General features: G+C 42.2%; 1 protein-coding gene across 1 annotated transcript in view; it reads right to left on the bottom strand.

Moving 5' to 3' along the window:
* CPPED1 (calcineurin like phosphoesterase domain containing 1) overlaps positions 1–9,361 on the bottom strand; it is a 28,703-nt gene extending 19,342 nt beyond the window's left edge. Inside the window, exons 1-2 of the mRNA XM_026682485.2 lie at positions 9,165–9,361; positions 1,221–1,439 (exon numbers count right to left, since the gene is read on the bottom strand). Coding sequence (XP_026538270.1) covers positions 1,221–1,439; positions 9,165–9,219 — 274 coding nt within the window. The 5' untranslated portion in view covers positions 9,220–9,361. The remainder of the gene's footprint in view (positions 1–1,220; positions 1,440–9,164) is intronic.
* Between the last annotated feature and the right edge of the window lie 8,030 nt (positions 9,362–17,391).

The following is a 17,391-nucleotide window of genomic DNA, read 5'->3' as shown; positions in this document are numbered from 1 at the left end:
TGTGGCTGGACGTGGGGGATTTTTGATTATGCTAACAAGATTACTCCACGCAGCTGTGTGGAGGGAAAAGCAATGCGTGGCTCAGAGCCAGTCTGCTAATCCAGCCTGCACAAAAGCCAACTTGGAATGAAGATGTTTTATTGCAAAAGAAAAAAAAAAAGGGGGGGGTTGGCAAGTTGCCACTGGCAAGCCCTCTTGGCCCCCACAAAACTGCCCTGCTAAAATGAAGCGAAAAGTGGGTAAATATTTGTACATGGACGTTATGTGTGCATGTGCAGTGGTTCCCGTCACAACACACTGCCTGCAACACAGGATATCCTCGGCAGTTCGCTGAGTGACTGTTTGAAGTTACAACGGCACTGAAAAAAGTGGCTTAGGACCATTTTTCACACTTCTGTCTGTTGCAGCATCCCTATGGGAGCAATAGCAATATCTCTTAGACTTATATACCGCTTCACAGTGCTTTTACAGCCCTCTCTAAGCGGTTTACAGAGTCAACATATTGCCCCTAACAATCTGGGACCTCATTTTACCAAACTCGGAAGGATGGAAGGCTGAGTCAACCTTGAGCTGGTCAGGATCGAACTGCTGGCAGTGAGCAGAGTTAACCTGAAGTTCTGCATTCTAACCACTGTGCCACCATGGCTTGCTGGCTTGCTGCCTCTCCTTCCTTTCCTTCCTTCCTTCCTTCCTTCCTTCCTTCCTTCCTTCCTTCCTTCCTTCCTTCCTTCCTTCCTTCCTCCTTCCCTCCTTCCTTCCTTCCCTCCTTCCTTCCTTCCTTCCTTCCTTCCTTCCCCTTCCTTCCTTCCTTCCTTCCTTCCTTCCTTCCTTCCTTCCTTCCTTCCTTCCTTCCTTTCCCTTCCTTCCTTCCTTCCTTCCTTCCTTCCTTCCTTCCTTCCTTCCTTCCTTCCTTCCTTCCTTCCTTCCCAAGCAATAGCAGAATTATATACCGCTTCACAGTGCTTCACAGCCCTCTCTAAGCGGTTTACAGAGTCAGCCTCTTGCCCTCAACAATCTGGGTCCTCATTTTACCCACCTCGGAAGGAGGGAAGGCTGAGTCAACTTTGAGCCTGGTGAGATTCGAACTGCCAAATTGCAGGCAGCTGGCAGGCAGCAGAAGTAGCCTGCAGTACTGCACTCTAACCTCTATGCACCATGGATGGGTGGATGGGTGGGTAGGTAAGTAGGTAGAGACAGAGACAGAGTTTGAATTGTCTTACCAGGCATGCCGTGTATTAAATCTCCGCAGAGAACGACAAACTTTGGTTTTGGGTTCAGGCGGTTAATGGCTCCCACAGCTTGCCCCGTGAGGCTCAATTCGGCTTTCCATTCGTCTCCACCACTGCTGCAATCGCCGATGCTGTAAGCCTTCATCAGCCCAAACTGAGGGTCCGCTCCTTGAATGAAATAGAAAGGGCCCTTCCACTCCCGTTCTTCTTCTGGATATAAGACAAAATGGGGACACCTGATTAAGCAGAGCAGTGGCTAGCTTTCAAATGTGTGGACTTCAACTCCCAGAATTCCCCAGTCTGCAGAGTTTGAGGTTAAGCAACCAGGCTGTGAATCAGGTGACAGTGAGTTCTAGTCGCGTCTTGGGCATGAAAGCTGGCTGGGTGACTTTGGGCTAATGACCAGGAGACAGTGAGTTCTAGTCCTGCCTTAGGCATGAAAGCTGACCAGATGACTTTGGGCCAATGAGTAGGGGACAGTGAGTTCTAGTCCTGCCTTAGGCATGAAAGCTGACCAGATGACTTTGGGCTAATGACCAGGAGACAGTGAGTTCTAGTCCTGCCTTAGGCATGAAAGCTGACCAGATGACTTTGGGCCAATGACCAGGAGACAGTGAGTCCTAGTCCTGCCTTAGGCATGAAAGCTGACCAGATGACTTTGGGCCAATGACCAGGAGACAGTGAGTTCTAGTCCTGCCTTAGGCATGAAAGCTGACAGATGACTTTGGGCCAATGAGTAGGGGACAGTGAGTTCTAGTCCTGCCTTAGGCATGAAAGCTGACCAGATGACTTTGGGCCAATGACCAGGAGACAGTGAGTTCTAGTCCTGCCTTAGGCATGAAAGCTGACCAGATGACTTTGGGCCAATGACCAGGAGACAGTGAGTTCTAGTCCTGCCTTAGGCATGAAAGCTGACCAGATGACTTTGGGCCAATGACCAGGAGACAGTGAGTTCTAGTCCTGCCTTAGGCATGAGAGCCGGCTGGGTGCCTTTAACCAGTAAACCCAATTGGCTCTCCTCGGACAAACTTATAGCCCTCATTGTTCAAGTGGGGTCTTGTCTCTACTCCTTAGTGTGACTGTGGTGCTCCTCAACATAATATCCATCACACTGTACCCGAATGTCCATCACAAGAGCTTACACGGGCCTAATGACTGATTTTTTTTTCCAGCATAGCCCACCCTGTCCTTGAATAGCTGAGTTAACATTTGAACCACTAAAAGTCCATGTATTCGCGATATGCTAAACAAACAAACAAACAAATATAAATAGACCTTCCAAAACTTAGCACAAAGACCATGACAGAACCAAGCTAGTGGCAAACATAGATTTCATTCTAGTCAGAGGTGGTATTCGGCCGCTTCTGACCAGTTCTGGAGAACCGGTAACGGACATTTTGAGTAGTTCGGAGAACCAGCAAATACCGCCTCTGACTGGCACCACCACCCATCTCTTCTCTGCCTCCCATTGAGTCCCAGCTGATTGGCTGGATCTCCTTTGGTTGCCCTGCACAGGAGAACGGAGCTGGAAAGCAGGTTAGTGAGGTGGGGAGAGAATGGAGATTTTGCAGTAACCTTCCCCCAGGAGTGGGGAGGGAATGGGGACCACGCCACACCCACCAAGCCACGGCCACAGAACCAGTAGTAAAAATTTTTGAATCCCACCACTAATTCTAGAGTCTATTTGAATGTGGAGGGTGAAATGTCCCATGTACTGGATTTACCCATTGCACTTAAATGCCTCAAAATCTGCTTAATCTTGCTTTAGCTTCCAGTAGGAATTCCACTCCTGGTAGCTTATTAAGTAAAATATTGCTTAAGGACTCAGCTTTACACGGTCACAGGTTTTGACATGGCAGGTTCACAAAACAGCGATGGAGCCTTCCAAATGTTGACACCCAGCATTGTTTAACAGCCACGTCCCTTTGTATTCTCAGCACTAGTTAGCAAATGTTGTCCAAAAGCAACATCTCATTAAAATGAGATAAACAAATGATGGGAAGAGCTGTGGACTGACAATGCATCACACTGTTTCTTGATTTGCTAATTTATAAATTCAGTTAGTCAGTCATTCGTGGGAAGGCAGATCAAGAAACAGACATGGCAGGGATTTTAAGAATGTTTTTCTTTTTTTAAAGAAAAAATTACTGTAGGGTAAAATAACAGAATCGTGAAAGTGTCTTTCTCTTTCTCTCTAACCCATCTTATGCCAAAGCTAATCAAAGTGGGATAATTTTAATTCTCTTTTTTTACGCCTTCTACTTTCTCACGACGGAAGTACAGATAGTTCTCAACTTGCAATCACAGTAGAGCTCAAATTTTCCACTGCTAAGCGAGACAGTTGTTAAGTGAGTTTTGCCCCATTTTATGACCTTCCTTGCCACAGATGTAGCCTAGTTGGGGGCATTTTATTGTTTCATTTGCACGTTGCCAGCAATCCTATCTACCATATGGTAGCATTAAAAAGCACTATACAAATAAAATACATTTCAAATCGTAATATATATATATATATATATATAAAATGTATGGATAATTTTAGCACAGATACAGGTAGTCTTCAGATGAACAGATGAACAGAGTTGGGAGGCTGAAGATGGGAACCACATCAGCTCTTTTCCAGTCCCAGTGCGCTAGGATTTTTGAAAGATGTGGCACAGTTGTTATGAGATGACATCTGCCAGATCTTTTACAACTCTGGGATGTAATCCATCAGGTCCCAGTGATTTGCATTCATCAACATCAGACAGGTGTTCTCTTACTTTTTTTTTTTTTTTGCTCATTTTAACTTTTATTTCCAGTCTGTCTTTTACAGTTATGTTTTTGGTAGGTTGGTGTCATGCCCTTGTTAGAGTCTAGTTCTGAGGGGGAGATTGAGCAGCTGACAGGGAGTGGGAGTGTGGCTCCAGTGGCTGTGGAGGAAACTGGGGAAGGGAACAGTCCGGCTGGGCCTTCAAAGGAAGACCCAGGGCCACCCCTCTGCATCCTAGGGCACGCAGGGAGGAACTGAGAAGGGAGCAACATGGCTTATGGGAGAGAAAAAGGCCCTGATCCCTTTCATTATTTGCAGCTGGGAGAACAGGATATAAGTGGGGCGTTAAGCGTGCATTATCTTGGTCGAGGCTTATCTGGGTGTTGGCGTCCTCCCAACTGTGGGTGCTGCTGCGTTATTTTGTGAAAGTCTGCAATTTATCACCCTGGCCTGCCATGTTAATTACTTCAGTGTGGTTTGTGTTGGTTTTTTTTTATTTCTAATTATCTTTACTTTGGGTTTGGACTGCATTTACTCCCTTCGTAGACTGTTTTTGGAAGAGTTTGATATCCAGCCAAGGATAATTGGACATTGGGGCCCAAGTTGGGGGCATTAAAGGGAATGTATTCTACTTTTGTGACTGTGTTATTTTTGTGTCACGCCCTGGGTCATCACAGTTGGGCTAGAGTTTCTTTTTGTCCGATGCAAAGAATGAGTTAAGCAGCTCTGCTTTCTCTCTGCTGCCTGTTACTACCTTATCGTCTTCTCTCTTTAGTGGACCTCCTAGATTTATAATAGTTCGTTTAGTGACCGTTCAAAGTTACAACGGCACTGAAAAAGTGACGTATGACCGTTTTTCACACTTATGACTATTTCACACTTACGACCACTACAGCATTCCCATGGTCACATGATCCAAAGTCAGGTGCTTGTTCACTGATTCATATTTATGATGGTTGCAGTGTCCCAGGGTCATATAATCCCCTTCGGTGACCTTCTGACAAGCAAAGTCCGGTGGCCTAGACTAGAGGCTCCGGTAGCCTAGAGGTGGAGCTCTCGCCTAACAATCAGGAGGCTGTGAGTTTGATCCTAGGTAGAGGCTAATATTTGGAATAGACTGTCAAGCAGGAGGTTGGACTAGATGACCTCCAACATCCCTTCCAACTCCGTTATTCTATGGGGAATAAAAATTAATGGGGGAACTGTGTTACTAACTTAACAACTGCAGTGATTCAATGAATAACTGTGGCAAGAAAGGTCATAAAATGGGGCAAAACTCACTTAACCAATGTCCCACCTAGCAACATAAATTTTGGGCTCAATTTTGGATGTACATCAAGGACTACCTGCATTATAGTGGCCATTGGTTTAGACAATTTCAAAAGAATAATTATACAGGTAAGTCACTGATGACTTCTAGTGAGGATCATTGTAGAGCCTTAATTAAGACAGTAGGGCCTAAACCAGGGGTGGGATTCTACCAGTTCGCACCTATTCGCTAGAACCGGTTGTTAACATTCTAAGCAGTTCGGAGAACCGGTTGTTAGAAGAAATTCCTGGCCTAATCCTGTAAGGAAGGCAGGAAGGAAACATTCTGGTATTGCTTACAGAACTGCCTCTCCGTTAACCCTTATTACATTCTTGGTAGGACTAGACTTCCTGACTCAGGAACTTTTCTGGAGTTTTTTTTTCTTCCTTTGCTGGCACTTTGCTTGTGTGGAGTGACCATTTAAAGTTACAATGGCACTGAAAAAAGTGACTTATGACCATTTTTCACACTTAACAACTGTTGCAGCATCCCCACAGTCATGAGAGGCCAGGTGAGGAGATGCGTGCCTCGATGTGAATGATATTGAGTTGGCCACACCCAGCCAATAACATGACCACCAAGCCATGCCCACCACCTAAGCCACTCCCACAGAACCGGTTGTTAAAAAATTGGAATCCCACCCCTGGCCTAAATATCAGCCCAATTGAATTTGCTTAATTCTTTTTAACCTCACAGTGGAAAAAGTCCTTGAACTGAACAACTGCTATCCACTACAAGGTCACACACCACTGTTCCCAAATCTAAGTGGAACAGCCTTCCCAGGGAACTAAATCCAGCCAATTAGTTGTGCAAAGATCAACAGATTTATTGTGATTTAACTTCAAGATTTCTGGAAAGGAGTGAGCTAAACACATGCTTTTTCGAAACCCCCTAGTTGTGTAACGGTTAATTATATCATTTTAAAGCCAATTCAGCCCCAGGTCTAAATATTAAAATTGGCAACTTCCTTAACATTCTTAAATGCACGGTGCTGATTTCCTTGTGTACAGCATTTATTTGCAAGTTTTGCCACTGCTACAAGTGGCAATTTCAAAGAATAAAGCACAAAGAATGAGATTTGCATTAGTGTATTTTTAGATTACAAACCAAAGTACATCTGGAAGTATGATAGTCTCATTGTTACTAAGACATGAGTGTATTAGTAACACTCAATTTCAACTTAAAGTCTCTGTACCTTTTAATCATCGTTGTTCAGAAGTGTAAACATACATGTTTCATTATTTTTACTGTAATATAAACTAATTTGAGCACTAGTTGCTCTCTGTAATATATGCCAAGTATAGAAGTAGACTTTTGAGACATTCTTGTGTGAAATGAGTAAATAGCAAAATATTAAGGTGTAGCAATTTAATATACACGGAAGTGACTTTTTACAGTTGCTATTTTCTTGACAGGCAGTGCAGCAATTCTGTCCATACTTTATCTGAATTCAGATTAAATTGTCAGGAAATTACATAATAAGAAGACAACCAGATGCAATCACATTGATTTCTATTTATTTTTTCTAACTGGTGGGTTTGCCACTCACTAACCAAAAGATTGAGGTAAATATGCTACAATGTTGAGAATCTATTAAGTTAACCCTGGCAGATTCTATCAAAAGTGCCTAAATAGTTTTAACTGCACATTTTTCTAAAACCCAAAATCACACTCTTGCATTAGATAACACCTTAACACATTTTTAAAAAATGTATTTAATTAATCCATTTGTTACATGTCTCAATTGCAATAGCAACTATGTTTTTTTTTAAATTAAAATATTGGAAAAAATATTTGGGCTCTATAGCAATAGCAATAGCAATTAGGGATGGTAAATATGTTAAGTTTCAAAAACGTTATCATCAGACATTTCAACTTTTCACACCAATTATCTTCCAGGAAAATATTCAACAAGATGAGGCTATGTAGTTTCCCACGAAAATAGTTTGAGAAATCACACAGATTGGGAGTAAAATGCAACCCAATCAACCATGGCAGGTGAAGACTGAGCACACACTTTTGCAGGTGCTAAGCTAGTTGAGTGTTAACCTTGGCAAAAGTTTTATATGGCATCACACAACATGAGAACCTGGTTATGCTTCCAACTGTTCCTTGCACAGGGATTAAGCTGGGGGAGGTGCCCAAAGTCTTTGCTTTTCCCCCTTTGCTTCTTCTTCCTTTTGGGAAGTAACCAAGTGGGCTTAATACTGTCCTCTACAAGCAAGGATACTATAGGTACCCTTTGACTTACAACCAACATTAACAGATCAACAGAGTTGGAAGAAACCTTGTAGGTCTTCTATCTAATCCAACCTCCCCACCTAAGCAGGAGACCCTACACCAGGAGTCTTCAAACTTCACAATTTTAAGACTTATGGACTTCAGCTCCCAGATTTCCCCAGCCACCATGGCTGGGTGATGAATTCTGGGCATTGAAGTCCACAGGTCTTAAAGTTGCCAAGTTTGGAGACCCCTGCCCTACACTATTTCTGACAGGTGGCAGTCCAGTCTCTTCTTGAAAGTTTCCAGTGATGAAGCTCCCACAACTTCTGAAGGCAACTTCTGTTCTATTGGTTGATTGTTCTGTCAGAAAATTTCTCCTTATTTCCTGATTGAATCTCTCTCCTTGTTCAGTTTCTATCCATTGTTCCTTGTCTGGCCTTCGGGTGCCTTGGAAAATGGCTTGACCCCCTCCTCCTCTCTGTGGAAGCCTTAAATATTGGAAGACTGCTATCCTGTCCCCCCTGGTCCTTCTCTTCATTAGACTAGCCATGCCAAGTACTTGCAACCATTTGTTTACCGTTCAAAGTTACAACAGCACTGAAAAACGGGACTTATGTGTCCATTTTTCACACTTACAACCACTGCAGCATTCCCATGGCCACATGATCAAAATTTGGACGCTTGGCGACTGGTTTATATTTATGATGGTTTCAGGATCCCAGGGTCATGTGATTTGTTTTTGCAACCTTTTGACAATGGGGAAGATAGATTCACTTAACGATGTGTTACTAATTTAACAATTGCAGTGATTCACTTAACAACTATGGCAAGAAAGATTGTAAAATGGGGTAAAACTCATTTGACAAATGTTTTGCTTAGCAACATACATTTTGGGTTCCATTGTTCTAAGTCGAGAACTACCTTGTACTAATTTCTGGGCAGAGGGAAAGCGTTGAGAAGAAGAGACAAGATAGGAGTCAGCAACAAGTCTGGAAAATCAGATTAAAGTCTCCAAATTTGGAAACTTTAAGACTTGTGGACTTCAACTTCCAGAATCCCCCAGCCAGCAATTCTGGGAGTTGAAGTCCAAAAATCTTAAAAAGTTGTGAAGTTTGCTGACCCATGGATTAAAAACTCACGCCTTCTCCACAATCAGGAGAATGTGAGTTCGATCCTAGGTAGAGGCTAATATTTGGAATAGACTCTCCTGTTTGCGCAGGGGATTGGACTAGACGACCTCCAAGGTCCCTTCCAACTCTGTTCTTCTATGATCTATGATCCTTTTCCAAAAGAGTTGACTCTTCCACCCCTTCAAACTAGCTGGACCAGCTGAACTACAACGTCCATCATCCCCCACCAAACACAGGGAAGCCTGACTGAGTTACTACACTGCAACATTTGGCCCCCTGAACTCTTATCTCCCATTGTCTCAAATGCACAGGAAAAAAAGGACATGCTTCCTAGTCCCCCCAACCTTGCTTTCCCTTAACTTCGGTGCACGCCTATTTCGGCCCCCCAGTGCCCAGCAGTACGGCGCTGATAAGCCTCCGGGGCCCGCCGCGCTCCGCTCGCAAAGGTTCCGCCGTTTTGCATAAACAAAAGCGGTTGGAAATTTAATCTCAGGGATGCAATGTATAAAATCTCTATATACCTTCGCGGAAGACGCTCAGGGTCCTGTCTCGGGCTTTTAGCAACTCAATCTCCATTTTCTCAGCCACGAGGAGCACAGGCAGGCCTTTCTTTTCTTCCCGGGGGAGCAGAAACAGCCCTTAAAAAAAAAAAAAAAGAAAACGGCAGGAGGAAAAAGTCAGCAACTTGGCAGGCGAGGGGGCGAAGGCTAATAGAGGAGGCGGGGTCTAGGAAGCTGGGACGGCGCAGAGTGCCCCAACCCTCTGGAAGAGAGGGAGGTGGGAACGCAACTTTTAACCCCTTGGGGAATTGCATTTCCACAATGAATTTCTTGCATGGCATTTCTTTATAGTTTCCTCGCGGCCCAAGCTTCCCAGCACAGGCTTGCAACAAAATGCTGGTTTCCTAATTTTAGGAGTTGCACGGTTGGGCGGGAAGAGCGCTTTGCTGGCGCTCAGAGGCAACTTTGCCCAGGCAATGAGACGGGAAACAGATTGGGGTGGCCAATTCATCGGGGAGGCAGTTGGGTATAGTGGTTGAAGGCGCTGGGCTCGAAGTGGACAAGTGGGAGACCTGGTCCTGCCCCAGCAGGGAGGTCAGCTGGGGACTTGGGGCCAGTCCCTTCTCCCTTTCTCAATCAGTCCTGGAAAGAAGATAACCTTGAATTTTAACCTTGTTCTTAATTGGATTTTTAAATCCTGTGTACTATTATTATTATTATTATTATTATTATTATTATTATTATTATTATTATTATTATTATTATTATTATTATTATTATTATTATTATTATTATTATTATTATTATTATTATTATTACTATTATTACTATATTATTACTATTACATTATATTACTAACTATAACTGGCATTATTACAAATAACTTAGGCAGCAAGCACACCTGATACTACAGGTTTATCAGAGTTAAAGATACAGATACAGATTAACAGTTGGAAGGGACCTTGTAGGTCATCTAGTCGGACCCAAACAGACCCTGCACCATTTTTGACATACGGCAATCCACACCAGAACAACAGGCCTATGGGGTGGGTTGGACTGAGAGAGAGAGTGATTGGCCCAAACCCAAATTGACTGTCTCCTGGTGATTGGCCCAGAGTCACCCAGCTGGCTTTCATGGCTGAGGTGAGACTAGAATTCACAGTCTCTTGGTGATTTGGCTAAGAGTCACCCAGCCGGCTTTCCTGGGTGGTGAGAAGGGTGGTATAGAAATTTCATAATCAACAAATTGCTTTTGAAAATGTGGCCAAGAAAACTAGAGGGATTTATTCTTATTGAGAGTGTAGAGGCGTTTGGACGGGGGTTGGACTAGATGACCTACAAGGTCCCTTCCAACTCTGATTATCTGTTATCTGTTATTTGATTGGGAGCAGAAGATTCTGAGCTCCAATCTTGCCTTGGGCACAAGGATCCACATATCTTAAAAGTCACCAATTTTTTTTTAAAAAAAACCACTTCTCCAATTAACCAGGGAAGGTTAATCAACGATCAGTTTTTTTCTGGTGTAATACCACAACAGTTTTGTTATGTGATTAATGTTGAGGGTCAGATAGGACAACATCAAAATGTAAAAACCAAAAACAAAACAAAGATACTTGTTTTTCCAAGAATAATAAAGCACTAGAGAGTTAACAGTCAAGGAAGATTAAAAAACAACTGCTAAACATCATTAAAAACATTCTGGGAAGACTTTCTAATAATACATTTTCCCTTTCTCTTCCACTGAGTTTACCAACCGCTGAACACAGCCTAGATATTTATACTTTATATTAAACATTAAAGAGTGTTACTAATATCTCTTTAAATCTTTTTATCTAATTATTTTTTATTGGCCTCACAACTTTCTTCAGAAAAACAGTATTCTTAAATGGCTACATTTTTCCTGCTGTGTAATGTGTCGTGTGTATATATAGGAGCCATTCTTACTTAAACTTCTGTTATGGATATATAATGTCAGTTTTGACAGGGTTGTCTATTCTTCAAATTTTAGCTTCCCAATCTGCTATCGTGAGCAAGGTTCTCTTTTTCTCCAGTGCTGTTCCTAATTTTTTTCTTGCGGCTTTCAGTATAAATCTTAGTAAACTGTGATGTTTTTCATTTAAATTCTCTGCAATTATGCCTAATATATGTGGGGGATTCAGATTTTATTTTTAAGATTTTCTGAAAATGTTGGTGTATCTCTTTCCAGTACTCTTGAATCTGCTGGGTTTGTTTTTAACATGATCACCACATACGAAAAAGTTTTCCTTCCTTGCTATGGAATTTCCAATGTTTATTGTTATTTGATTTGATTATTATTAACTGGTCTCAATGGTTGTTTTTTTTTTTTTTGGGGGGGAAGAAATCTTGCTTCTCATCCCAGTTAGTTATTTATTATTAACTGAGTTATTTAGATTTTAGCTTTAGATTGTTCTTCTATCCTGCTTTTATTACTTCTGTGCCTTCTGTTATACCAAGTTCCCCTTAAATTATAACCTGGAATAAATTTAATTGATTCTTCTATAGTTCTACCCATTGTTGTGCTATGATTAGCTCTTTGAAGTTTTAAATCCATTTTATCATTCAGCTTTTTTATTTCTTCCATGCTTGTCATACTTCCTTGGCAATTTGTATATCCGTCCTAATAGATGACCTTAGTATTTTATAAATATTTTAAATTCTGCCGTCTTTCTCAAAATCTCTTTCTCGAGGTCATTTTTTAATTCTCCCAGCAATGTGAGTACATCAGCCATGATAAATTCATACATTCATCAAACATTTCTTTAACCTGTTTCCTGAATCTTAATGTACCACATGTATTGGCATAAGCAATTATATCTTCGTTACTATAGTTATTGCTAAAATGAAAGGCATTTGACAGTAACCCTAATGTTAAAAATGTATTTCTCTTGGTTTTTAAAAAGTACATATATATGCATATATTTTATCAAATATCCTCTGGCCTTTCAAATTCTTTTCTTCTTTGGTTGACTGATACCATAAATACCTATGAAAATAATTGGGTAAGATGGCTCTTTCTATGATTGATATTCTGCTGTTAGGGGATTTTATTCATTTTATTATCCATGATAGCAAGCCAGCACAGTAGAATCAAGTGAAGTTTAAGAAAGCCAAGGCCACTTCTCTCTTTCCAATCCTGCAAGTTTTAAAATCTTATTCTCCTTCCCCGCCCCCTCCATATAAATCTCTTTAGTGCTTGCAAATCCTGCAAAGTTTTATCCAAAACTAGAATTGGGGCCATTTGAAATAAAAAGCTCATCTTTGGTCATTTTTATAGATAGTCCTTGGCTGATGACAATTAGTTTAGCAGCCATTTGAAGTTACAATGACCCTGGAAACAATGACTTAATGACCGGTTCTTGCACTTTTGAGCTCACAGCATCCTCATGGTCGTACATGATCATAGTTCAGGCACTTGGAAACTGACATGTATATGTGACAGTTGCAGCATTCCTGGAATCATGTGATCATCATCATTATCTTTTAATGACCCAATAATCCTTTGCGGGGTGGAGTCTGGGCAACTGTTTTAGTGGCCGGATGCTCTTTCTGTTGCCAATGTGGAGTTTTGTTCATGTGATCACTCTTTGCAAACTTCCCAAACAGCTTCGGCCTGATTTGTTGAATGACTTGCATGCTTCACTTCACAATTGCAGTGATTTTCTTTTATAACAACCTTGGCCAAAGAAAGGTCATAAAATGGAGTCTGGCTCACTTAACCACTGCCATGCTTAACAGTGGCAATCCTGATCCCAGTTGCCGTTGTAAATTGAGGACTTACCTCCCGCACATAATCTCTGTCCAGCCGATTCCACCGCCTTGCCAAGATGACAGCCATCTGCTGCTTTCGGTGAAGTGATTAAAGCCAACCCTCCTTATCCTTACTTGAAGCTGGCATCTGTGACAGCACACTGGCACCCGTTCAATCGCCTCCCGCTGCATTAGCAGAGACAAAACTTTCTTCAGATAATGGGACACCCTAGTGCCGTACGATGATATAAGTGTGAATGAGTCACCATAATGAGATGGATTAGGGATTCAGTTTGCTCCTTCTTTTTCAGTGTCTACAAACACACACACAACGCACATACGAACGTACCCCTGAAATGCGGGAGAATCGTTTGGGGGTAATTTCAAGGTGCAGTCAGATGGCTTTTGTGTCCCAAAGACTGGGCTGTTTTCCGTTTGCCAGACCTGCTCTGTTTGTTGTGGTAGGTTGCTAGAGTGTAACGCTAGGCCGGCATTGATTGTTTTCACCGCTAATCCACGCTAATTGATTTTTATCTGAATCAGAGCGCGTGGGCAGCCTCCATTTGCTCAAGAAACCTCAATGCACTCTTTGCCACACTGTAATCATGAGCATAAGAAAGAGATGATGTAATAACCAAACCAATCCATGATTATAGTTTCACCAGTTTGCATAGAGAGAGCCTCAAATCCTAAGTTTTGGGTAGCTTGGCTTATCAGGAAGAAAACTCTCCTTTTGGGGTTATTTCTCCCTGTTAGATCACTATCCAAATCTGGTTATTTTCTTTTGGGGAATGGTTTAAGCCAGGAATGGATAACCAAGAAGTCCCAAAGGTTTAGCGTGCTTGGGAATATAACCAGTTGGTATAGAAATCCCAGGCTAAGTTTGATCTAAACCTTTATAGAAAGAGAAATGAATTTGTACCAATGAAGGAAAATATTTGTAGCTTGGGGTTGAAATGATGGGTCCTCGGTGCTCTCTGAGCTTGGTTATTTTCTTGGAGGCATTTCATTACCAAACTAGGTAACATCATCAATGCTAGAAATGGAATTTGAGGACAGGAGAAGGAGGAGGACTATGGGGCAGTTGATGCTTTTTGAGCTTGGTTGGGTGTTTTTTTTTGCAGACATTTCATCACCCAAATAGAGTAACATCATCACAGCTAGAAGGAAGTGGACTTTGTTCTCAATTTACATTCTATTGGCTTGCTCTGTCAGTATTGATGGGAGCGTTCTTGGTGATTCTTTGGTTGGGCTGTTTGGTTGGGGTACTTCTTGATCAGAATTTGAAAACAACATTTAATACAGCATAGTACTTGAGCGAAATGGTTCGGTTGAGATCGGATTGGGGTAGATTGTAGGGGTGGCGCTGAAATATAATCTTATCCTATTTTATTTATCCATATATTATTGTATTTTATTCCAATCTCATTTTAAATTGTATTTTATTCCAATCTCATTTTAAATCGTATTTTATTCCAATCCCATTTTAAATTGTATTTTATTCCAATTCCATTTTAAATTGTATTTTATCGGATTTCAGTAATAATTTGTGTTTGGAATTCTGCACTTTGATATGGCCCATGGGCTAATCAATAAAGTAAACTAACTAAGTCAGGTCAAGTCCATGTTTATTACAGTCAAAGACCAGAGCGATACCCCAATCAAAGAGGGCCAAATAAATGTACAGCAAACAGCCCAACCAAAGAGCTTTCAAGACTACTCCCACTAACACCAACAGAGCAAGCCGCTAAGCTGACGGCAAAGTCAACTCCCTTCTAGCACTGATGATGTTACCTACTTGGATAATGAAATGTCTGCAAGAAAACAACCAAGCTTAAAAATCATCAAATACCCCAAAGTCCTCCTCTTTCTCCTGTCCACAAACCCCACATTTCCTAGATGATGTTCTGTAGATTGGTAATGAAATGCCTGCAAGAAAATAACCAAGCTCAGAGAGCACTAATCGGCCCATAGTCCTCTTCCTTTTCCTATCTACAAATCACACATTCCCTTCTAGCATTGATGATGTTCCCTAGTTTGGTCATGAAATGCCTGCAAGAAAACAACCAAGCTCAGAGAGCACTAAGGATCCCATGCTCCTCCTCCTCCTCCTCCTCCTCCTCCTCTTCTTCCTCCCCTCCTCCTCCACTTTGCAAACCTCACTTCTTTCTAGCCCTGATAATGTTACCTACTTGGATAATGGAATGTCTGCAAGGAAACTCAGAGCTCAGAAAGCAGCAAGCAAGGCCGCTTCCAAACTTGATTTCTTTCAATTTTTTGATGCTAAGGACACACGGCAGGCTTTCCTCCTGGGAAATATTCTCTGCTCACTTTGATTCAAGGGGCAGGATCTTTTTTAGAAAAGAAAGAGAGAGAGAAAGAGAAAAAGAGAAACTTAATTGTCACTGCAAGGCAATCAAAACCAACAAATTAACCGAGTCCCACTTCTCCAGATGGGTTTATAGCATTCAGGGGATATTTTCATTGTTGTCAAATTCTGGCAGGCATATGGACGTTAACAGCCTGCAGACAGAAGCTGCGTGATCTGTTCAGGTGGAAGCAGGGAGAGGAGCTGAATTTCTTCCTTTTGCCTCTGAGTATCTTGTGTACTATCTCACAACTCCAGGCTGTGTCTTTGTCTGGGTCTGCCAACAGATTCCGAAAATGGAACAGATTCCTGCGCCATCTCTACAGTTCACAGCATCTGCCTGGCATTCTCCTGGCAACCTTTGAGCCAATGCACAAGGGCACAAGCGATGCTGTGCTGACCATCAATCAATCAGTCAGGCAACCAACCAACCAATCCATCCATCAATCCCCAGCGAAGCTGTGTGTGGTTTGCCCTTAAAAAGAGGAAAGAAGAAGGAACGATCTCCGCTGAAGTCACCCAGTTTTGGAGTCCAAAAAATAAATAAAAAATATGCCTTGGTTTCGTTCGCATCCAATGATATAGATGGTGACACAGTTTAGTCAGTGCGAGGAATGTGGTAGTTCAGTGGCTAAGACACTGAGCTTGTTGATCAGAAAGGTCGACAGTTCGAATCCCTAGCGCTGTGTAACAGAGTGAGCTCCCGTTCCTTGTCCCAGCTTCTGCCAACCTAGCCATTCGAAAGCACGTAAAAAATGCAAGTAGAAAAATAGGGACCCCTTTGGTGGGAAGGTAACAGCATTCCTCCTTGCGCCTTCGGTATTGAGTCATGCTGGCCACATGACCACGGAGACGTCTTCGGACAGCGCTGGCTCTTTGGCTTTGTAATGGAGATGAGCACCGCCCCCTAGAGCCGGAAACGACTAGCACGGAACCTTTATCTTTACCTTTACAGTTTAGTGCAATGGTTAAAGTGCTGGCCTAGAGACCAGAAGTGTGGGAGTTCTAGTCCCACCTTAGGCATGAAAACTGTCTGGGTGACTTTGGATCAACCCCCGGGAGATGGTGAATTCTAGTCCTGCCTTAGGTACAAAATTTGGCTGAGCAACTTTGGACTAATGACAATGAGACTCCAAATTCTAATCCTACCTTTGGCATGAAAGCCAGCTGGGTGACTTTGACCAGTCTCCAGGAGATGGTGAGTTCTAGTTCCACCTTGGGCATGAAAGCCAGCTGGAGGACCTTGGGTGAATCATAGGAGACTCTGAGTTCTAGATCTACCTTAGCCATGACAGCCAACTGGATGACTTTGGGCCAATCACCAGGAGACAGTGAGTTCTAGTTCCACTTTAGCTATGAAAGCTGGCTGAGGGAATTTGGGTTGCTCTCTTTCTCTCTCTCTCTCTCTCTCTCTCAGCCCAACTCACCTCCCAAAGTGATTGCCGTGAAGAAAAAGAGGGGGAAGAAGGAGCATTATGTATCATTGCCACCTTAAGTTACTTATAACATAAAGAAGATGGACTATAAACACAATAAAATAAATACAGGCAGTCCTTATAATAATAATAATAATAATAACAACAACAACAATAACAACAATAATAATAATAATAATAATAACAACAATAACAACAACAACACAATAACAATAACAACAATAATATGATCACAATTGAGCCCCAAAACTTCTGTTGTTCAGTAAGACATTTGTTAAATGAACTTTGCCCCGTTTTGCAACTTTTCTTGCTATCGTTGTTAAGTGAATCACTGCGGTTGATAAGTTAGTAACTCAGTTGTTAAGTGAATCTGGTTTCCCATCATTGATTTTGCTCATCATTTTTCCAAGCCTCTGGGAGGCCAAAAAAGGCCTCAAACCAGCCGAAAAATTAGCTGTGAGGCGCAGTGCAGGTAATGGGGTGGGTGGTAGGGATTGTGTGCACATGCGCAGGGCGGGTGGGGAGGGCGGCACACATTGCATTTGAGTGCTGGCACGCGATGCGTGCATATGCTGGCACACACGCAGTTTTTGTCACAGGAGCCCAAAAAGGTTAGCCACCACTGATTTAGGGACTTTCACTGAATTTTTATTCCACCTGTTCAAATTTCGTGCTG

This window comes from Notechis scutatus, chromosome 12 (genome assembly GCF_049901735.1).
Source record: "Notechis scutatus isolate UNSWTSFEM ecotype Mainland chromosome 12, rNotScu1.2, whole genome shotgun sequence".
In the NCBI taxonomy this organism is placed as follows: Eukaryota; Metazoa; Chordata; class Lepidosauria; order Squamata; family Elapidae; genus Notechis; species Notechis scutatus.
The sequence above is the reverse complement of the archived record's forward strand: the minus strand, read 5'-3'. Positions and strand labels throughout refer to the sequence as shown.